At 40.4% G+C, this 25027-nt stretch overlaps 1 protein-coding gene across 3 annotated transcripts in view; it reads right to left on the bottom strand.

Annotated features, from left to right (window-relative positions):
- The window catches only part of bcas3 (BCAS3 microtubule associated cell migration factor), a 260468-nt gene that overhangs the window by 103569 nt on the left and 131872 nt on the right, over window positions 1-25027 (bottom strand). The window contains exon 24 of one of the 3 annotated variants that reach the window (XM_037479096.2): window positions 8035-10012. The exons of the other annotated variants lie outside the window; for them this stretch is intronic. Coding sequence (XP_037334993.1) covers window positions 10002-10012 — 11 coding nt within the window. The 3' untranslated portion in view covers window positions 8035-10001. Of the gene's footprint in view, window positions 1-8034; window positions 10013-25027 lie in introns of those variants that run through there. 3 annotated transcript variants of the gene reach the window in all.

Below are 25027 nucleotides of genomic sequence, written 5' to 3' on the forward strand. Positions count from 1 at the left end.
TGAATGATAACTAAAAAACGTAAGACGGTTACACAATACTAAAGCAGATATGATTTATTGTAGTTGTATCTTTGGGACTTGGTGATTATGAATTTACATTTAGCAGTGCAGCGTAAAGTCCTTCAGAGAGGCTCTTCAGTTTAACACAGAAAGTTCAGTTTACTTTTCACTTTATATCCTTGATTGTCATTGACTTTTCAGATCAGCTGAAGGCTCTGTGTGATTCTAATCTCAATCTCTTAGAAGAGAGGTATCAGCCGTTAAAATTTCGACACCAATATATCAGACTAATTCTACAGGAGACAAAGTTAAGGAGAGGCAAAATGTGTACTAATTTACATGATTCAGAGTAGAAGTACAATCTGATTGATTGAGAAAGACAGTTTAATATTTACTTTTTAATTGGTTGTGAAACGTTTAAATATTAAAGTGAAATGTTTTTACAGAGGAAATTATTAAATTAAATTGTATTTTTCCCACCTATAAATCAGATTACCAGTTGATACTGGAAAGTCTGTTGTTTTTAACGGCTCAGAGAGAATTTATTTCTTTTAAATAAAATTATCTTCAAATACATGTAAAATTACACTTTGAAAAGCACTACGGGTAACTAGGTAAGAAAAATAACCAAAAGATATCACCATGAGAGTTAATTACTTACATTAAGATCATTTCTTTTTTGTTTTCTTCTTAACAATTCATTTAAATATCCAAAATTACACATTGTCTAATTTAGGAGAAATTCCTAGATATAAATATACAAAGTAGTAATCTAACCCATATGTGCATTTAAGATGCTTTGTAATGGGGATTTTTTTTGTGTGGAGAAGAGTAGTAAGGAGTAAGAACCACATGCAGAGAATTAAAAGTTCTCGAAAATGAACAACAGAAGGACAGTGTATACGGAATGTGTGTGCGACTGTGTGTGTGTGTGTTAGTGTGACTGTGTGTGTATGTGTGTGCATGCACGCATGAGCCTGGAGGACTATCTGTGCGGGTTAGTGTGTCTTTTCAAGTGTACATGTGCCATACCATCCTTTAGTTAAAAGGCTTTACATCTGGAATAAAATGTCAACACCATTCACATTAGCGGGTTCTCCACCTGGTCATTATCCTACAGTGAACTCTGGAACCAACAAATTATCACATATCATGTGCTAAATAGAAACAAAACATAAAGGTAAAAAAAAACTATACGTATATTGATAAAGTCTAGAAACAGCGGACTATGTTTAATTTAGGAAATAGAAAATAACACATACTAATCACACCAAATTTATTATTTTCTTGAGTGATGTGAACATGCAATAGCATAATACATATGTTGGTTAAGTGGAACTTGTGGTACATTATTATTTGGGGATGCTAAATACTTTTAAACTAAATTAAGTGTATATATATATATATATATATATATATATATATATATTAATGACCATTTAGCATCCCCAAATAGTATTATTATTATTATTGATTCTTAAGCCTTTGGAAATACACATTGCAGCCATTTCCATACTCCAGGAAACAGAACCCTTATGAGGAAAATCATTTTGTGAGGGAGAGTCCAGACATTGTTCTGTTACAAGCTGTAAAAATGTAAAAAAAATGTTTTTTATGCTTTATGTTACCAAAAGTCATAAAATGAGAATGAAAGAAAGCAAATGTTCTATTATAACAAATCAAAAATGCACCTTGTAGTGTGGAAAATATTATTATAAAAATAATATTAAAACATTTAATCTTTAAGGTTTCAGGAAACTCTTCTTTGTTTTTTTTCCAATTACCACCAGATCCACTGAATCACCCTAGCTCCAAAAATAAAGTAAAATAGAAATTGTGTGTGAAGGCCAGGACAGGGCTCTTGAGGGAGAGACAGAGTGGACGCTGGTGTTTGGAAGCTTCTGGAGTGTTTATCTGGCTGAATCTCCAGTCAGACTCCTCGCTGTCCTTCAGACTAAAAAGAAAAACATTCAGAGTGTACGGCTCACAGCTAGGGCACATCTCTTATTTGTTATCACTGATGCTCCAGGCCCGGTTTACATTCTCCTGAGTGTGTCCACTGGCGTGTTCATCCGGAAATTTGTCCCCTACGCCCCCTCCTGATTTAGATTTGGAGAGCAATAAAACCTGCTGAGTTGTTGCCTTGGACAAATAAACCGACCAAAGTGTTGATGTAAGAGACGTCCCAAAGACACAAAAACAGTTTGGGAGAGAGGAGATAGAGAGAGAATGATATGCGCTGGTCTCTCGCTCCTTCCTGTGAAGGTTTCCGGCGAGCCAGTAAACACACAGTGTCTGTCTCCTGTGGGAGCTCGGGGAGATGTATTTGTGTGAGAGTGTGTTGTCGAGTGGATTTGTGTGTTTATGAGTGTTTTTGTGTCCGTGTGTGGCGGCGGTGTACTGCTTGTTGGTGCATACATACACGGCCCGTGTGTGTGTGTGTCTACAGTTCCTCTCCTAGTCTGTGCTGGAGCCAAGAGGCCAGCTGCTCAAAGGTGTCTGTTTACAGGCCGATTCACAGAGCTCACACACAAACCCCCGTTTGCTGTACACACGCATCACTCCGCTACAAATCTCACTAAACACGCAACATATAAGGTTTGCGTTAACAGATTGCGAAGTGATTTCATTTGCTTCGTTTGTTAACTCACTCGGACCATTAGCAGTTTAACAACGTTACATCATTTGATCACATGAAGCAGTCAGCGACGTAGACTGACTTTGTTACGGTGATTTCTGGAGGTCCCTCTTGGAACACCGGGCACAAGTTTGAGGCTTAAAGAAGGTTTGTTCAATTACCCGGTGCAGCGTGTCGTCGTGAGCAACTCTGTCTGGCACACTGGAAAGACCGCTACGCAAGAACACACGCCAGCCCCACAGGTCAATTAAGAACACATGCTTTGTTGAAATAAATGGACTAAACTTCTCAGCACCACGCCTTTAAAAACACCAGATCCTCTCAGCGGTGCCAGACTGCTTTTACAAGGGTTCACTGCACGATGAAGAGACCACTACTGGATACTGGAAGTGGAAAACCTGCATCCAACTTTGGCATCTTTATCTGTAACAAGCTTTTTTGATGCTGCATAATACAACACTGTGCCATAGAATATAATTTCTCAAAAATCAATATGGGTTCCTTCCTAAAGGCTGTGCAAATTATGTTTTAGTAAAAGTACTGAAAAGGTTATTCTTAGGTTTTCTGCCTTAGAAAAGTTTTAAACATGCTGTCTACGCAATGAGGAATTTGGGTCCTGTTCAATGCACTTGATACTGTAACTCGACCACAATCTCCATTATTTCAATAGTGGTCAAATGGTGGAGTTCCATTCTTGAGATGCAAATGGGGCAAATATTTTTCAACTCCAATTGAGGACACTAAATGCCGGATACTAACCTTGTTAGTATGACAAAATTTATTTACTTGTTTCCCATAATATTCTCAACATAGTTTTACACGTATAAATGCCACTTTTGAGTTCATTCTTTCAGATGTTTTCAGATTTTTTACCTTTTGTTAGCCAAAGAAGGGAATCTCCTGTAATGCAACTTTCAATAATTATCCATGGGCTCCAGTGTGAGCAGCACGTGCTCCTTTCTGTCCAACCAACTAAATTCATTTAAGGCCCTATTTTCATATGACACCCTATTATCACAATCAATTGCCATTTTGCGACGCATGTCAAGTTGGAGTTTAATTTCCCAGCAGCTAAAATTGAGTTAATGCTATACTGTTAGAAGCTGGACGAAAAATACAATTTTTTAGCCTCAGTAGTTTGTAAACATTCAGTTCAGGCATGACATAGAAGCCAGAAACATTGACAAAATCTACATTTTCAAAAGTGGTGGACAGTAAAATAAACAGCCGGGATCGGACAGGGGGTGAGGGAGCTCACACAAATATCAATAAACACTACTCTTCCGTCTTGGAAGCTTCCTGCTTTATTTGATTAGGCTGAAGACGGCGGGAGGGGAGGGGGTGAAAAACAGAGCAGTCATGCTCTTTTGCTTTTCTTCCTCCTTTCCCTTCCTCTGCAATCTTCAACCTCCCTTTAATGGGAATGGGAAGTTTGGGAAGTGGAGGGGAGGGGTGAGCCACAACTACCCTCCGCCTAACCTCCCCCATCTGGACCGGGGAGGGGGAGACTTGCCAGCCTCCAGGCTACTCCCAACCCTTCCCAGCTGTTGGTTGTTCAGGGGCAGAGGCTTTTTTTTCCCCCCAAGTGAGTGTTATTGGTGGGCTTGAGAAAGCGTTTTTTTTTTCATAAACAATTGCCATATCCTCCACCAGCTGCTGACCCCACGGCTCCTGTCCCTGAGCAGAGCACGTGATGAGGGGAAGGATTTTCATTTACGACACTCCGCTTTGTAGGGAGACTTGCTAAAGGGTGCTTGGCCCCATGGCTGTTAGCACGCTAGCTATAAGCAAGAGATGTTAGCTGATAGCAGCCATAGCGACAGTACAGCTGCTATCAGCACTTTGTGGTCTGGAGCTGGAGGCCACAGGTACGCATTCTCAAATATTCTCACACTATAGCATTGATTTACTTTTTTAACGGCTTTGGACCAAAAGAACAAGCCCCAAACTTTCTTATTAACATATTAATACTGTGGTGTTTCAAACTGCTAAAAAAATAATAATACTGACTAGTGATGACAATTAAGAGCCCTCCAAAAGTATGTTGGTATACAAGTTATGTATATAACCAGCTACTGTATGCCTCAACGAATCTATGTCTGCTAATATCATTATTATAATTATCATTATATCACCAAACTCAATAATCACTGAAAATATAGACACAATGACTACACACAATAGTGACATTAACATATGTCTTAGGAAGGGCACCCTCTTGATGTAAAATAGCCTGCCAAATTAAAATGTCTAATTAAATAGATGACACAAGATGCTTACTGATGAACTGTAGGTAGTCACATATATCATAATGTTATAGAGTCCATATGAAAATATTTCATTTCCCCCCCAAAAAATATTACAGCAGATGAATCAAACACAATATAGCATAGATATCAATATTATGTTTTGATACAATTTTCATCAATTTAGATGTCTTGTGAGCCTGGTTTTAAAAATCCCAAAATACATGCAGATTTAGAACTTTCTAGATAAACAACACTAGAAGTGGAAAAATATATAGTTTGGGATTATAGGGTGAACGGGGTCTTTGTAATAGTATTTTTGTATTTGTATACATGAATTATTGGACTGGCTGGTTGGAGTTGTGGCACGCACAGTGGGAGGGGTGCATTGGGAGATCCAATGGTGGCAGTGACATCCGGCGGCTCTAGTTGTTTTATCATTTAGAGTGTCCAAACTCCATGATGGCTATTTCTAGTAAAAAGTGATGACTGAGTTTTTCTTCACTATAGCTTGTGATATAAATGCATTGCAATAAATATGGGTAGCTTTTAAAATGTTTGTAAACTATTTCTGTGTGCTGGTCGGGTGCTTGATCCTTACAATGGAGCAGCAGCAGCAGAAAGAAAAAGGCACGACCAAAACTCCTTAAAACCCAAAGTTTAGAATGCCAAAGGGAGATGACAAAAGAGCTCCCCCGTCTCAGACAAACACAAAAACAACAGTAAGAACACACACAGCGTTACCACCAATCACCTCATCCTGTCCTCCAACAGCGGTCCCATGTGTTGATGAAATATGGATCAGCTGCTCGTTAGTGAAGGTGGGCACAGGTGCCAATGCAGTATGTATATTGTCCGATGGCATGTTTGTGCTGATGCACTATGTATGAGGCGGCTGGGCCTAATGCAACATTCAGCAGGCCAGGGAGGCCGTAGGTGAGGCCAGCACAGCCTGCAGCCAAAAGACGCCTGCACCTCCAGGTGTGTGCGTGTGAGTGTGAGAGAGTTCAAACCGAGCTTTGTCACAGCTGGCTGGTGGATCCACACATTTAGAAACACAACTGGGAGGAAACTCACACAACTACCTTTCTACAGTTAGTGCCACACGCATTGTTAAACGCACAAACACATGCTGCGTTGCACAAAAAAGCTATTTTCATCTTGCATTATAAAACTACACACACACACACTCGTATACAGTTTTGCTAGGGCAATCATTTGTGTTCGGGCATCCCTTTTGAACTTTCACCTCAAGTCTTCAGTACACACACATGCGTGTGTATACACACACACACACACACACACACACTTTATATTGGTCTGGAATGGCATGGTAATACTTCATTATGGCAGCACTGTAATTTCGGGGGAATGAGCACTTCAAACGAACAGCAACCCACACACAAACACTCACAGACGGGGTTACTGTAAATGTGTAACCTAGAGCTCTGCTGGGACCAGTATCAGGGTTTTTTCCTGCATTCCCAGAACAGTACAAAAACACCAGGACAGTAATCAGAGGCAAACTGCATGGTTATAATTGTTGAAGCTGATTACAAGGGGCAGAGTAATAGTTGAAATTGGGAGAGGAGTGCAATGGCAACGGTGAAATGTGAACTAAGGGACACGCAGTGTGTACAGGCCCTAAGGACACTAATTCCATTTAACTCGTGATAATTAAAAATACAGACAGAAGTTAGTCAAGTTCTTGTACTAAAGTGTCACTGCTACACCTCACGCTTGGTAAGTAGCTAGTGGGTTGAGAGACTACTTAGTGACTACTCATTTCCCAATAAAGGCCAATCAAAGATAAAAAATGAACTGGTAGCTTCTTGCGCATTGAGAAATGAAGCATTTTTTGGCTTTTTTGATAGAAAGTGTTATTTTGTATATAACCAAATTAGAGCAGAAAGTTAAACTGTGTCGAACAATTTACCAAGAGAAACTTAATATGACTCAATATAACTCAATATAAAGCTGATGCCAGGCCAACAGATATAAGCTCAAATGCTACACAAAAATATAAAAAGTTTGTATAGTCAAAGATCACCATCACATCAAAAACCTTGTAACTGTTGTTGCACCCTCGAAATGCTGCATATATTTATGTTTCAATGATATTGGCATGCTTCATTTTTCTATCAAGTCCTTATACCTAAATAAGAAAATAGGTTGTCTGTGTCTCCCACAGGGACAGATTACAGAAAACACTTTCCGTCCAGCCACATCTTTGGTTGATGTGTAACTTCGGTAAATTCCCAAATTGCTACCTTTGCCAAGAAGGGTATGTTTTGGGCTCTGCCCTTTTGTGTTTTTGTTTCACATCAACATTATGGGAAATATACAGGTCAGATTGTGGCTATTGTTACACGTTGCTGTATCCGACATTCAGAGTCTGGGAGAGTGATCGAGTGAAAGGTAAAAAAAAAAACCAACCTCTTCCCGTCTTGGGCTCTCTCCATATTGTTATCAGACACTTATAAGAATAAATGGAGCGTGTCAGCAACATAAAAAGAGACCTATCAACGAACACGAGTGCAGGTGCACTGATTGCACTGCAGCCCATTTCACAGCTGCCCGCTGCAGCCTTCTAGACCATCTGCAAAAAGGGAATGTGAGTGTTTAAAAAATATGCCACTGAAAATGAAAGGTAAATTAGATGGAAACGGAAAGGATGCTAAATACAGTCGATATGATATAAACAACAAGGGAATTAGCAGCAGCACCTATGAAATACTGAAACAACACCAACGTATAGTAAAGTCTTACTATGTGAACGTGATACTAAAAGATTCAAATGCAACATATGGAATAATACGTTAACTTCTATTGTCTATATGAGTGTGTTCACTCCACAACCAGTTATTTATTTACCCTCTAACCCTTACCCAAGGACCCCGTTTCACCTGTCCTTCATCCATATATATAAATAATAGAAAACACACGGGCAGACAAACACCGTTCTTGGCTCACATCATGTGGACACTGTCACACAAACACACTGCCCCATGGGCCTACAGGATGTGCGTTTGTCTTTAGTCCTCACACACGACACACAAGTTCGGTGTTCTGCTCAAATGAGCAGGAATTGAGAAAAGATGGCATGGTGGCTGTGTGCGTGAGAGTCCAGGCACACATTCTTAAAAACTCTTCAGATAAAACAGACACTGTTTAATGTAAAATTAAGATGGTAACTTTCACTGAAAACAATACAAATGACTTACAGCATATTCATATGAAAACTGGATTAGATACATATATCCAGACACAAATTCAAGGCTGGATATTGCTAATGACAGAAAGTTAGTTAAATCGAACTAGACCTGAAAGCACAGTAGGGAGGGGTCTTAATACAAGGGGTTTATTTGACACAGATGTACACAACAACAAGAGAATAAAAATATTATTTTAGGTGATTGAAGGTCGCCTAATTATTCAGCTCTTCCACTTTGTGATGGAAACCGATTATTAAATCTCTAGCGGACTCCTGGCCTCCATCCTGTCTGTATTCTATGCTAACAAAAAGGATGGTGAAGAATGGGAGGAACCTAAATGACATCTATTCAAAACTCGCGAGAGGATTTTTGGGCAGTGCCTGAGTCCCTTTACAAACCTCGCTGTACAGACAGTCTGCTCTGCTGAGTCCTGCTTCTGGTTTCATATCAATCACACAGAGGGTTTAGCATTCACATTAGAACGTAGTAGTGCCCTTACTCCCTCATAATGTAACCCTCCCTTCCATCTCATCTTGGGCCGGATGAAAAATACCTGCTTTATTCTCTGCCTAAAGGGCGAAAGTGTGTGTTTGTGTGAGTCGCTCCATAGAATAAGCTCTACGGTAATAGAAACACAGTGCCTGTCAAACGCTCCCATTCAATTCAATAAAAAGTATGTCCAAACTCTTGACTGGTTCTGTATATTGTTAAAAAGCTTGGAGGGCTGTGTAACTGCTTTTTATAAGGCAGCACTTTTGGAATTGGCAACATAATGCTTATGGTATCGTATTCTATTTTACTGGCTAAATAACTATTATTAGATATTGTGTGTCTTTATTATGGATCACTGTGTTATGACTACAAGTATAAGCCGTAACGTTTTATATTAGTGGTCACCAACCCGGCAATCGCAATCAACGAAAATAAGATAAAAATAAATTCAGGAACACAGTGGGCGTCATTTTCAAACATTTTCTGAAGTTTCTTCTGAAATATTTTCTTGACCAAAGTCAGAAAGATCTCCGCCGGATCCATGATTGGCTGAAAATGGACGAAGTGTTCTCAGCTCTGCTTCCCCGAATGAGAATGTCTTATATCGTTGTATCTGGGTCCATAACAACATCTAGAGGCGTTTCCTCAAGCTGTGGTCTTGGTATTTGGCACGTCACACACTTGTTGAAACAATATCAGGACATCTCAAGAGAATCTGAAATTGCCACAGCAATTTCTCATTCATATTAATATTTCCCTTCCCGTCCGTGAAGCTTACCAGCAGGAAGGTCTTGGTCCGCCCCCCAAAGAAGACTGGAAGCTACAGGCAAGATGATAAATCTGCTGTGGGACTGTGACCTCCACATCTGGATGACCAGTTAACCATTCATCAGTTCTGTCTTCTCGGTTAATGCTATGACATCCACTTTTAGGAGCATCTTAAGCGCAGCAATCGAGTTAGGAAACCATATTGACCTATATTAAATTAAATTAAATTAAAACTTGCATTTCACTTTGAACATAATTTTTTTTGTTTTGATGAGTTTTTCTATTTATTACAGGTTATTATCGAATCGATTTGGGCTAAAAGACAGATACTTTCTAAAAGGCCATCTATGGGCATAATGAGACAGACAAACAGATAGACAAGTAGAAAGCCGGCCATCTTCCTCTCTTCCTCCTCCTCTTGCCTGTCCTCTTCTCTCTCACACACCAACGATAAAACAATGATTGGGTAGTGAGGGAGAGAGGGAAGGATGGAAGAATGGAATAAAGTATGCGATGGATGGAAGAAAAGGAAAGAAAAAGCTAATGAAAATGATAGACATGCTTGCAAGGAAACGAAAAGAGGAAAAAACAGGAACCAAAACATAATTATAATGGTTATCTGGAGCGCGAGGAGCTTCCTTTTCAGGAATAACCTGCAGGAGACAAACAGGAAATACAAATACAAAAATTTTGTTTTAAATCTGTGCTGGGGATATACTGTATATGTGTTAGCATGCTTGTTTATCCTCAGCATGCATATCCATGGATGGAGAGGGCAGATGGGTGAGTGAGGCATGCAATTTACTAAAGCACAAAGTTTGGTTGTCCATGTGGCCGCCGAGCCCCTGAAGGTACGGACTGCTCAGGGTTTGAAAAGGATTCTTTGCAGCAGTAGGCAGCTGAGTCACGTGCTGGTCTGATCAAGAAATACTTGATGAACCCTGAATAAACTGCATGGAATCTCTCTTCCTTAAGAGCAAGCAGACTGTAAACTTCCGTTAAAGTGGTGGAAATGGACTCCAGGGTGAATAGACAACTACTACTACAAAGTAATGTCTGGTAAGAACTTGAGCTATGGACATAAAAGTATCCTTAGAGCCATATGGAGGCACCTCTGAAACAATCAAGAATATATGTCGTTCTGCTCACGTCACATTAGAACCATTATGTGGTATGTGACCGAAGTCAACGTGTAATGGCTAGTGGTAGATTAAAGATTATTGTCAAAAACTACTGTCGTAAACTCCGTTAAGACAACAATTCATGACAAAGATGGTCACGTGTGGTTTTAAAAAACAATGAATGGTGATGACCAAAAACCCAAAGTCAAGGCTTGAAAAGCGTAGTCCATTGACCACTGGGCGACGTCACAGTGACTATATCTACTTCTTACACACAGTCCCTGGATGGATGGTCAAGGACTTAGAGCAGTCCATGGGTGTGGAATACCCTGGGGCTTATGTCAGCAAGTCAATGCTGTGAACCCCTCTTTTTTTATTTCTGCTGTCTACTTCCCGAGTTGTTCGGTTCTGTTAAGAGGAGATGGCGTTGCCTATAATTTACAGAGAAAATATCTTCAAGACAGACTTCCACTTCGGGAATGGCGAGGAGCCTGCAAAAAAAAAAAAGAAGCAGGCTATGGTGCCATGAAACTAAGGGCAGTTTGTTGAGCTTATTTTAGCTCATTTTAGTGCTTTAGTCATTTAGTTACCAAGTGGATTGGATGAAACATGTGACACGTTCTAAAACCAGCCACTGGGAACTTGACAAGCAGCCGTCTTGAATCTGAGACCGGCCAATTTACCCCACTGCAACTTCCCCTTCGTTCTAAACCAGTCTTGTTGCTATTGTTTGATGTGAACCAGGGCACATTCTGTCATCTGTGTGTAGAAGGGGCTTCAGGAAGCTAGTAAGCTGACACGTGAGACTCTCTCTCCGATGGTGACCTTGGGTTGGATTCCATGGAACTAAACCAAGGTGGACATCACGCAGCAAGGTGACGAAAGATGTTACCGGTCATGAATGGGTTCTGGAAGGCGGGCTGGAAGGCAACAGTACTGACTGTGAAAAGACAAACCCATTATTTAGTCTGAGGGAACTGCAAAGCAACTAACACACGCAGTGTGCTCCATTAGTGTGCATCTTTGCCTGGTGCGTTTAATGTGTGCAAGTGTAATAGGTACCGTGTGCTTGCTGAAGTCTTGTTTGCCCATCTTAAGTCAATTAAAAGGAAATAAGGCGGCTCTGACCGGCCCGTGAACCAGCTCCCTCAGCTGAGAGCACGTCTGCGCGCGCGCGCACACACACACACACACACACACACACACACACACACACACACACACACACACACACACACACACACACACACACACACACACACACACACACACACACACACACACACACACACACACACACACACCATTCAACACAGGGAGGCCAATAATGCTTCACAACTGACAACCAACCCTTTGCCCTGCTGTGTGAGAAACAATGGCTTTGCTAAAGTGTGAGTGTGTGTAGTCTGGCATGTCTGAAAAGGCTTCAGAGGGATAACATCGGACACACATGCACCGGCATGAGGCTGATGCGAGCCTCCATGCATCCCAGCTCTCACTGCCGGACAACATTTTAGTGGTAGGATTTCCTCACGTGCGTTCAGAACGTGCCGGTCGCTTGGTATCCAGAGGTTCTGCTGATTAGTACATCCAGCCAAAAGTCACCTGCAGGCTATGTGCGCTGCAGGTTGCTTATTCCAATTCCTTTCATATTCATGGTGACAGTGGTACACATGGTACCACCACGTTGACTAAGTATGTCAGGATTTGTACTCGTTTTAGTAATTTAACTGGAGTTAGTATCGTTCACCACCACTGTCTATGATTATTTCTTTCTGTTTATTATTCATGACTGGGTACTATTTTCTCCTTGCTAATTAAACAAATGATTTGATCAGACCAGAGCATCTTCCAGTTTTAAACAGAATGAAATCCTAATATAAGAGAAGGCAAAGTCAACAGGCTCAGTGATCACATTCTCCTTGCTCCCACTGTGAGCAGCATAAGTACCACGTCCTAATATGTCAGCTCTCTCTCGTGACAATCCCAGAGCTGTTCTTGTAGAGGTGAGGCACCACATAATCCTCTATTCCCAAATCCAGCTCGCAATAAACAGGCTATATTTAATCCACAACACGGAGGAGCGAGGGTTGAGACTTTATTGCTTGCCCTGCCAATGTTCTCCTTTTAACTCGCTGTCACATTCTATCCCTGTGTAAGCATCATTATAATACTGCCATTGTAAACTCACTGCATTCAAATCTGGACCGGCAGTCTGCATTAGTTTAGAGGAATGAATCACTACTGCTGGGCCAGAAAATACAATACCAGTAAATTATTAAACAGATCCAGAATCAAATAATAGGTATTCTAAAATACTACTGAGATATTTAGTTAAACAAAGCTCTAAAAGTTTGCTTGTCCAAAGGGGGGGAACAATCCGCAGTGGAAGTAGTCCACTGTGAGGTACCATTGTGTCATTAGGTTTGCTTAATTGGCTTAATACGTTAAGATCACTTGGTCTCCTGAAGAGAAGGAGAAAACACAAAGTCCTTCAATAACTAAAAAAGTAATACAATACTTCATGTGTTGTCATTTCTTCAATAAAATAAATAAACAAGCATCACAAATGGGAACACATAGGAAAAATAACATTAATGCATATGCAGCAGCCAGAGCTCTTAATATCCTTATAAGCTTTCAGGCAAATGTTGAATTTTATTGTCTGTTTGTTTTATTTCTTTAGTTGACTCATTCTGCTTTTTTATAGTCAATAAAGGTCTCAATACATGAGTTGTGGGGAGACACATTCTGCTTTTCTTGTTAAACATGACTATACTCGTTCCCAAACTCTCAAACTTAAAATTGATAGGTGTAATACAATATCTGTTTGTCAAATACAAGGTTTGTCCTGAATGTTAACAATACTGTTGCTGTGATGGCCAGATAACGTAACAATACAATAAGCTTGATTTAATGCAGGTGATACACTTTAATATGTGTCAATCTTATGAGAACTAACTAGGAAAAGTGGGTCCCAAAGCGTGGATAGCAAGCCTCAAGCTGAACTGCCATGATCAGACAGCAGCAGGTGCCATTAGCAATGGTTGGTGCCCTGATGACCATTGGCCATTAGTGACAACACACTTTGTCAGTAGGCATTTGGTTTTGGTCGGGGAGCTAGACAATCTTTTAACATGCACGTTTCTGAAAACCACAGATAGTTTAAATGATGGTGTTTCTGAACAACGTAGCTCAAAATACACAAAGCAACTTGGTAAAGGTTATAAAAAGAGTAGTTTGTGTTACAAAAATAACAAAACAATGTAATGTAACAAGGTAAACCAGCATCAATAAATAACTTACACCTTTAGCTGACAGTCTTTCATTAACATAGTTACAAACATGCTACGTGATGACCGCAAAGTTCTCTGTGTTTGCCCTCCAGCATCCCGACCACCTGCAGGCGGACTGTCTCACTTCTTATACTCGTTATAATACTACATAATGCTCCAGGATACAATACGTTCTACAACGCCACTTACTCTGAAACCAAGGCAGAAACGAGCCAACATCCAACATTTCCTGAAACATAAAAGCCAATATTCTGTCTCCTGGACTGTGCTGTTGGTTGCACATAATTGGTAGGATGATATGCTTAATCTATGCATACGTTGTGTCTTTTTACCTGTAAACATAGAAAGAGCATAAAGGAGGCGGCCCAGATTGAAATGAATCAAAACTCGGTACATGACATAATGTGTGAGCATCCATACGCAGTGGAAAACACACACCCATCATCAAATCAGTCTTCATGAATAGATGATGAGGAGAAAGCAGAGCCCTGAGTTGGTATATTCCATACCACAGCACATTGGAGCAGCAATCACACATTTTATTTCAGCGACACATGCAACAAAAAAAAAAAGTATTAATTTAGTGTTGAACTCCATATGGCGATTTTCAACGGGTTAATGCGACACAAACTGCTACATAGGATTTGTCATCCTGCCACATCTACAGCCCAAAGTGTTTTTAAAGGTTTTAAAAGGCAATACAAGGAAACTCACAGATTATTACAGCTTCCCTTTTGGCTGCATCCCAATTGCCTCTTGGATCTCTTTACAAGCACTACGTTTATTTGTTGTGTCAATAAAATGAAGAACATGAATGGGGATGAGAGCGCAGTTATCCCTCTCTGATTACAAACTCTTAAGACGACGTTTTATGCTCAGGCAGGCGCTTGATTTTGAATCAAGCAGCTACCGCCGTGCAGCCCAACCGATGAGGGGTTTATGACTCCGCCCACATTATGTACAGACATATTATTCAATAAAGTGAAATGAGTGTTCAGAACTCCACTTGATGAGTTGCATATGCAACGTTTGCACATCCCTCTCCTTACAGCCATGTGCACTAGCTCCTGTCCGTTCAGTTTGCTATCTTGCATTCCTACATGCCAAATCACCCCAGGATATGGCCATATGCCATCGGCTTGGCCCGCTGATCAACACCGCTCCAGCCTCGCATGACAGCTCACAACGCGCACACATATGCACACACACGAGCATTAACACACACACACACACACACAGTAGTTCAGACAGATGGGTGAAAAGGTGGGCCACGTCATGTGTGAAGTGAACAGAGGGCAGGGGGGTGTTAACAATTACGGTGAAACAGACTGCAAAGAGAGACAGACACGTATGTGAACAAAATAGATGCGCATGTAGTGAAATACAAGCAAAGCTTCAACCAAAACAAGCCTGTACTCTAAATAGAAGAGTCATTTAATCAGCCCTGGGATGTTTCCCTCTTCACCCAGCCTTTGTACCAAATGAAGATTATATCCAGGGCAGCAAAGTAGTTGTTTAGGGTGATAAAAATGTATCCAGGGATTGGACTCCAAACCAGCAAAGAGGTCAAGCTTTAAAATAAATAAATAGGATGTAATGTCCGAAGAACAACGTACGCATTGGTGGGCAATTGTGTTTAATGTCTAAAGCAAGAACAGCGTGCACACCAAATGCGACATAGATATGAAGCTAGTGTTATAACATGATTTACTTCACGTGGATTCTAAGAATCATATTAAAAAAAATAATTACAAAAGTTTTAGATTCATTTTGCATCAACGATGCCACATTTGAGCATATTTATGAAGGCTTTATGTGATTTATTGCAATCATTCGGATCTGTGTCTTGGTTAAGGTGATTGTGAATTCTTTGTATATCTGTGAGACGTATGATTGTGCAGTACTTTGTGTGTATCTCGTTTCCCAGTTCATCATGAAGTAGCAGAAGATACCATTTCATATCTCACCATTCATGTGAGAAACCTAACAGACGATAATAGGAATAGATGCAAAATAAATTGCACATGTATGGAAGGACTGTGGTGTCAAAGTGGTAGAATTATATTTAGAGCCTCGGTACTGAACATCCAATAATAGTTCAAATGACATTTCATTTTCACACAAAAAGAATTAAAAACATTTACATCACTTGTTCATGAACTTTAACTCCGAGGTAAATAATTGATTTAACTGTAGTAAATAATTCACTAAAAATAACCATCCATGGAAATTAAGGGCCCAGGTTGTCAGTGCTGAAATCTTGAGAATTTAAGCAATAAAACTGGGTTGTCAGAGTTGACATGGAGCAACACAGTAAGTGAATATGGGCAGGGCAACATGAAGCTGAATGTTGTGGAGTGTGGGAGAGGGCTGGGGGGGGAAAGTGAAAGCGGCGTTGAGAGTGATGAGAATAATCCGCAGCCATGTCACAGAGATAAAGACACACAGAGGTTTTAGCTCCACACAGGAGATTGACCTCATTACTGGTGACAAGCTCACAGACTGACAGAACACACACACAGACACACAGAAATGTAGCTGAGTGGAAATACATAAATGTGCTTGACCAGCAGTCTGACTGTCAATGACTCACTATAAAATAATTGTGTGTGTGTGTGTGTGTGTGCAGTGAACTGAAACCACCCCAACCTTGATCAGAAGCGGAAAAGGAGCACCGCCCCCTCCGCTCTCACATTCATCAAGTGTGTGTTTGATCTCTCAGCCACATCACACATGTGCCCTCCAATCAACCGCTGCTGCCTCTAAGACCCCTTTTGGCCTGCCTACGTACAAACACACACAGTAACACACACAGGAGGGAACGTCCCACACGGAGCCCATTAGGAATTTTGATTAAATTTGAGTATAGCTCATGTATAAAGGCCATGACCAATGCAGCTTCGTTCAAAAGTGTGTGATTGTGTGTGTTTGTGTGTGTGTGTGTGTGTGTGTGCAAGCATGCGTTCACAAGAAGTCAAAAGAAAGTGATGACTGCACAGCTGTTTAACCTTTGTGATGTAGATCCTAACTACTGCCAAAGGAGGTTCAAACCTAAAGGGGCTCCCTAGCACTTCATAACTTGTACATAAATAAAACAAGTACAACTCTAAGGCCATTAGCGTGACACATACACACACAAATACACACATGCAGTATCTTTAGAAGTTGACAAGGCAACCAAGGTCATTAGGTCTATTTTCTTTGGCAGAGTGATTTTGGCAGCAGCGATCTGCCCTGCAACACTCAGGTATTATCAGAATAAATAAAACATGATTGGAGGAAAGGGTCTGTGAATTAATGAATGAAACTCCGGAGTTTCGCTGACAGTGAGGGAGTCAAAAAGAGGAACATTAGGAGCAACTTCAAACCAAACAATGTGGAAACAGCAACTATGCAAAAAAAGTGTAAAGTGAGAAATGCAGTGTAGACACTGTAACTATTGTGAAATAATAAATTACAGGTAAACTCTAATTAACATTAACATAATGGCACCGTCCTTAAACTGGCACACCCAAATGGAACTACTTTTCACCAAACAAGTAGTACCAAAGACAACAGTACAAAGTGTTTTGCTCAAAGATGCTGCCTCCGCTGTATTCGGGTGGAGGCAGCATTCTCAGAGAGATCTTAATTTGCTTAATAAATAGGTTTTCTAAACTTATTCCAGCCCGTCCTCTCTCCCAATGTGCTTCCCTTATGGTCAGGGTCCCTCGCTGTCTGATATCGGCCCCGATACATCAGGGCACCTTTCAGTGTCTGCATATCTGCACGGGGGCAGACTAACTCCAATGTAAACTCATTATTATTCAACAGTCAAAGCAACCAACGTAGTATGACAGGCAACGCAGTCTATGCAGGGAAAAGATGGACCCCCCGTCCCCCTCAATGTTTTGTAACATATATTCACCAATGGTGTCAGTTAGTGGAAAATGTTTTTGAAAAGTTACTATTGGGTTAAGGATCATTGGCCGTGCAATTTGTAGTTCATAATCGTCATCAATGAACTGTACCACTGTATTTTTATGCAGCACATTGTGTCTCCATTTCATAACAAAAACCCTTCGTTCTATACTATCTGCACTTTTATCTATTAAAAACTCAACTGTGCACGCCAGTTCATTCTTTACGTTGTACACATTAGTTCTAACTTCTCAACACAAATCATTTTAAATAATGCCAAATCTCCGCCTTCTTCTCTACCTGGCTGACATCAAATCACTAATCCAAAGCACACACTTCATTTATGTAAAGACGGCGTGGAGTGTGTGTGTGGGGAAGGAGGAGAGTCAGGTGTCTGCGTATAAAAAGGCTAATGTAGGAGCCTTTGTTTGATGAGCCCTTCCTCTGAACTTTTGCTGCTGGAGAATGTAACAAGGAGAAAAATGACCTGCTTCCTCTCCAATTCATAGGGTTCAGAAATGTCCAGCAAACATAAATGAGCTAATTGTGGCTTTTAAATGCCAAACCTTTTACAGATTGTGTGTGTGTCTGTTTGTGTTGTGGTCGTATGTTATTCTTCTGAGCTCATAAAGCATGTCTTGTAGTCGTTAGTTGGGGTTACATAAAGGCGAGCAAACACAAGAAGAGTGGCGAGTCAGAGTATTAATTATACTAAATGGAGAAAGATGGAGGTCAGGTTTCAAAAGTGAACAGCAACAATGTGCAAAATTATCAATCTGAAAAAAAGGGACCGTTCCCTTTCTGAGAAAAAAAAAAACCATGAGTGTATTCCTGTCATTAAATCAGACGCCACCGAACATCCCCGGGAACTATACATCAGCAACAGACAAATGTCCGATTGGACTAGTGTTCCCAGCTTAGCTCCCCCACAGCAGATGTCCAATCATCCTAATACAGCAGCAGGAACAGAACAACATCGTGGCAAAGGCCTCAGATTAAAATGATCTGCATCCCAGAGTATGAAGCACAACAAACTAATACGAGAGGGAGGTGAGATTCTGTGATGTGCCAATGTATAGTATTTTCCCATCAAAATGTAGCCCACAGATGCAAGGTTTTAAACCCGGAGAAACCTCTTAAAAATATGATATTGACTCCTTTCCCACTGCGAATGAACCGTGCCGCTGCTCTGGCTTGTCGGAGTTTTTTTAACCGGTTTTGTCCAGCTCAGTGTCATCAGAAGCACAGCTATATACCAGTGTAATTGATGAGGTGGTTACTTATTTCCTCATATCTACCATGTCTGGTTGAATCCCTTAAAATGTTCATAAAATATTGAATAGCAAGTATTTTCACATACAGCGGGTGAAATAAGTATTGAACATAGAACATAGAAGAGGCCCACGGAACCTTCAAGATTTGAAGACTGTTTTTGTGGAAGAATGGGCCAAAATCACACCAGAGCAATGCATGTGACTAGTTTCTCCATACAGGAGGCGTCTTGAAGCTGTCATTACCAACAAAGGCTTTTGTACAAAGTATTGAATAAATATCAGTAAGCATGTTCAATACTTTTTCCCTTGTGTCATTTCACATTATTACACATGAACTGAACTTCTTTGTTTTGGTTTCTGTATGTATGTATTACTTGGGTTGTTACCAACATCTGGTGAAAATGTCATTATGTTATTTCACCTGCTGTATATTCACTTCAACCCACTTCACAACCAAATGAACTTGGTTGAAAATGAAAAGGGAAATATCAGTGTGTCCATCCACGTTTTCCATCCCTACCGAGTGTAGCCTGAGCCAATAGATAGCAATCACTACTGAAAATGAATTATTCTTCGGAATTAATGCAGGTTTTACCCTTTCCGTCATAAGGACAATAGCCAGATGTTACTGGGTGTTGGCAGAGTTTTGTCCTGTGGGAAATGCGCTTTTGTAATTGCATTTAATCTTAGTGCTTGTTTTGGGGCAATAATTAATACAAGAGGCCAATGTTTGGTGTTGTGTTTCCGGACTACTTTGCATTCATGTAAACCAGAGGGCATGCCGAATGTCAATGGTTCTCAACCAAAAATATGTTCGACATCAGCCTTATAGTAAACTCATATTATATATATATATATTGATCAAGGTAAAAAAAAGAGATAATAATTGGTTTTAAAATAATAACAAAATATAACAAAACATCTTTAATACATTTTACAAAAATAAACAAAGTAACTACTTCATGTAATAAAGAAATGCAACAATTGAAAACAAATGAATAATCACGTCTATGTTTACTTTGAGTTTTCCATTGGACACACGCATAGGTCTGCTGGGTAAAAGTGTTTTTGTATGACCGGCCCACCTCAAACCCAGTTAGTAGTTGCCTCTCTGGCTAGTAAAACACTAACTTTTAATAACTGATAACTTAATGACTGTTATTCAATATGCAACTTCACATGCTTATTGTTGCAAATTCCCAGCTCTGACTGCATGATACAAGTCCACAACAAAAAAGATTGACAACCAACATTTGAGTGGTTTGCAGAAATAATGTTAACAGTTAGTTGTTATTGTGAAAAACTCAAAAGCTATTTGCATTCTTTCCACAAAATTTCTTAACCTTGACATTTGCATACCATTACAAGGCTATGTTTTTTTGCTCTGCATTTTAATCCACAAACAATGGTTTATTGCAGAGTACTACTAAAACAACCAAGAACAAATATTAAGACTCAAATTTTCTTGAAATGAATTAGCCTGCAGGAATTTGACCCTGAGATTGCCCTTGGTTGGTTCTGTACAGTCAAAAGCAAGTTTGTACAAAGTAAGCTCATTTTCGATTGTTGCATAAACTCGTACATATAGTTTTTGGGATGAGTTTTGAGAATATTGCAGATCAAATTGCAAATCTACTTTGTTGCACACTGAGCTAATTCTTTTCTTGCTTATAAAGTCCCTATCCAGTTGCATCCAGAGCAAAGACAAACATCGTCTTTTCGTTCTCCTCTCATTCGGTCTCTGACCTGCGAGGAAGGATCATCCCACCGTCTGGCATAGTTTGCTACAGAAGCAGGATTTATGAAGGGGAAATTGCAACTGGCAAATGGGTAGGGAGAGGAAAAAAAAAGAAGCCCCCCTGGGGCAGAAAAGGAGAGATGGAGAGAGGGAGGGACAACGGCAAATATGTGACAGGGACAAGGGAGGACTAATTGTTGGATTTGACCTCTTGGTGAACCTGCATTGTCTTTTGAAGGCAACAAGGTCCATGATGAGAACTCCTCCCTCCCCCAACAAATAGGTAATGAGTGGTAATGAGAGACAATGAGTAAGAGAGGGAGAGAAAGGGGAGGGAGGAGGAGGAAGATAATGTAAGCCAGACGCAGACAGACATTGCAGAGAGAGAGAGAGAGAGAGAGAAAGAGAAAGAGAGCAGCTGCAGCAGGCTTGAAAGTGAAGCTGAGAAGGTGCTGGGCTGCAGAGGGAGCATCCAGGGAGTTGGGTGACGAGAAACACTGTCCGTTTGTGGCCACTGATAGTACTTTCCATTCTAGCTGGCTTCTTGTGGGGGTCTACAGTGTGTGTGTGTGTGTAAGCCCTGTGTGAGCTGCTGATTCTCCTGATTGCAGGCTGGCGCCCTGCTGGCGAGCCCCCGCGCACTGAAATTAAATCCACTTTGCTCCGTTATAAATTAGAATGCTTTACAAACAACACCCCCACTGGGGGGGTGGGGGGCGTTACATTGAAGGTGTAATAAAATACAAAATTTGCCAACCAAAATGAAAGAAGATGGTAAATGAAAGAAAATAATTCCTACTGCTAATGTAATCCTGAACAACAACAAAACACTGCCACTGCATTTCAAGCTATTTAACACAGCTAACCAATAACGAGGCAGTGTACAAAAGGTCAAGAAAGACACACCATTACACTCAAAGCATGTCTTCGTCAATTGGTCAATGAACCGAGATCAAATTTAGACAAGGCTTAAAATGTAAAATGATAATTGTTGGAAACATAAATCCATGATCATAATTCAGTTTAATAAAATATAACTGGGCCAATGTTGAAAAACACTAAACCCCATAACCTCTGCAAAGTTTTAAAGTCATAATGACCTTTAATCCACATTCTGTAATTAAAGTAACTAAACCATATTATAACTATGTGATATTGCCAATCGAAGATCTTATTTCCAACTAAGAAGCAACATTGGCCCAATGACCCGGCAAAGCTGAAGGTGTAACTGACAGACTGCTACAGCACAGGCCTCTGTCCCTCCCAGCAGGGGGGCGATTGTCCTGCCAATCAAACATGAGACTCAGACGCCTTACACAAAGCTCAGCCTCACTTCCACCAACGCCTAAACACAAAAAGCTGGTCCAGGGACATCTGTCACTACAACCTATGAGGGCTGTCACAGCAGAACTACGGCCACAAACATCCACGGTTATCATTGTTCGTGTCTGTTCCATAATTAATGGCCTTAAAGGGCAGTTATTGGGCAAATAGAAGGGGGCTACTCAATTCTGATTGGCTGCAAGAAGTCCATTGATTTCTGAAAAAGGACGTTTATGACATCCCTGTGAATGTTAATTAATAATAACGGAACTCCTCTGCATCACATTCACAAAGTGAGCGTATGAATTGATGAATCTTGATCCATTTGAATCCAAGTCAAACTTTGTCAGCGGTACGATGGGTTCACAGATGTGACTAGTAAGTATAGGCAGTTGGATAAATAGATATATTACTACAACTCATTATGAGCTTTTGAGGATGGGGTGTTGGTAAAAGGCCATTTAGCTTGAGTGTCCTTCAACCAGAGATTAATTCTTTAAAATGTGTAACCATGACCTACCCCTAACCTTAGTGGTTCCTAAACTATAACATAACTATAGGTAACAATGTTTACAACAGAAACATGTCAATTAATCAAATACTGGGTTATGCAGTTATTGAATAACATTGATACTTTTGGTTAACTTTTTGGTCTGCCAAGTGAAAGGTTACTGATTGTTGCCTTTACCAAAGGATGAACCAGGTATGCAAAAATTGGCCTTTAACCTGAAGAGAACAGAGGTGGCAGTCTCAAACATACCACAGCACAAAAAAAGACCAGTCCATCCAGATAAACGTGAAAGGAAGAGACAACAAGGGAAGGTACAACACAACTTGACAGTAATATGTGTGTTTGCAAGTTCAATGTGACTTTCACAGGCCAAACCGAGCAGGTTACAACAATACGGCTTCACAAAAGAGATGCAACATCAGCAAATCACAGACAGACCGTACAGAGGATTTTATGATGGTTATAGACAGGTCAGTTTACGTTGAAGTCAGTTCAGTTGTTCTGGTTGTGAAGACAGGGACAAATGAATGGGTCAGTTGAGCCTAACTGTTTGCTAAGTACTATCATCTCAAGATGGAAGAGATTAGTCACATGGATATTAGGATCATGTGGGTTTTTCAAATCTCTATCTGACATTGTTGCTTGTCCTCATATTTGCAAAACTGACATCCCATTAACATTCCAATCAGCAGGTTCCTGGACTCCTTCCAGCCAATTACAATGTGACGGAGGCTTGAGTAAACAAAGCATTATTGGTCGGTTAAGCCTTCCTCTTATCTCCAGGCATTTTTTGTCACTTTCCTGAGGCAAACACAACATCTGCAAACACCTGATAGGCCTGAGCAGTGGCCTTCAGCCCTCTTGTTGCTCGGGTTAAAGTGTTACCACCTTTCTCTAATCCCAACTCTAACAATTAACTGTATGGTCGAGCACTTCAAAGCCCTTGTCGGCCGAAGGGATTAACCTTGAAGCTCCCAGAGATTTGTTTTTGATTTCTGCTTAGACCCCCAGACACTTTCATCTTTGGCCTCACTCTTTCTTTCTCAGTGAAACGCAGAGGGCCATGCCCAGGTCAAAAAGAGCTACAGCTAATTTTGACTAATTCAGTGTGATATTTGAACGAAATTTAAAGGTTATTAATAGTGTGAAAATCTTACCATCAGGTAAAAAAAGATGGTATCTACATATTTTTCTCTCAAAGTAGTAATTATCTGGTCTGGTGAGGAAAAAAATGAAATCTGAGTGGGGTTTACATGTGTTTTTCATTTTTAAAGCCTTTGAACTTATGTCATCACTCATACTCCATAGAGTCAATTGCGGCCAACACCAGTCTGAAGGTACACAACTGAAAGATCATGTTGGTGAGGGTGTAGGGGTTAACAATGTAATCTAAATGAATGATAATCATCACTGATAAGGCTGGTAATTTTTGCAACTGGAGTCCAATACAAAGATTTTAGTACAAATAGAAAAATATGAATTTATATGGCAATGAAAAGATCCCCTCCTATCCATTTTCCTTCTTTCATCTGGGATTTGGTCTCGGTGGCAGCAGGTCCAGTGGGTTGACCTAGACCCTCTCACCCACAATATTTTCCAGCTCATTCTGGGGGATGATGAGATATATATACCTCCAGTGTGTCCCAGCGCTTTCCTGGGGTCTCCTACCATTTGGGCTCCGCCGTAAAACCCAAAAGTTGAAGGTCTCTGGGAGGTATCCTAATTAGCCGCCCCACCTGTCTCCTTTAAACTCGCCTCCTTACCTTATCTCTAAGGCTGAGCCTGGCCACCTACGGAAGAAACAAGTTTTGTCTGCGACCTCATTCTTTCGGGCCCGACCCAGAGTTTGTGATCAGAGGTGAGGGTCGGAATGAGCGCCTGTTCAATTGAAAGCTTCACTTAAGTCTCAGCTCTCTCTTAAAAGACACGTACACCGCCTGTTCTACTGCTAGAGCTGCATCAATACGTCTGTCGATCACCCGACCCCGAGATACTTGAACTACGTAGCTTGCGTAAGACAGTCCATCCCCACCCAAAGAGAAAACAGGATTTTATATATATAAAAAATCTTTTCTTGAGCAGTGAATAATTAAAATGATGAATCTGTGCAGAAATGTGATCGTACGGTATTAAATAGACACATCTTTTGCATTTTCTTTAAATATAGAACCACACAATGGATTTATGTTTGACATTTTTTATCATTATGTTGGCAGATCTAGAACCATCAATTCTGAAAAGCTTCTTCTTCTATTTGGAAGAAGACCGTCTCAAAGTTGCAGTGAATGGGTTCTGGACAGTTAGGAACAAAATGAGGTGCTAATCCACAAATAAATAAATTAAACAGCAAATCCCAACAAAAATGTTAAGCTCTGTGATTCAATGATTCAACCAAAATGTTTAGGTTTTTCTGATCCTATTCCTGACACTGCAAACAAAGTGGAAGAAATGTACTCTATACAAGCAAAGATCTTCTTTAGGTCGGATCATGGAATTCGTCTCTAA

Source organism: Pungitius pungitius, chromosome 3 (genome assembly GCF_949316345.1).
Source record: "Pungitius pungitius chromosome 3, fPunPun2.1, whole genome shotgun sequence".
NCBI classification, from domain to species: Eukaryota; Metazoa; Chordata; class Actinopteri; order Perciformes; family Gasterosteidae; genus Pungitius; species Pungitius pungitius.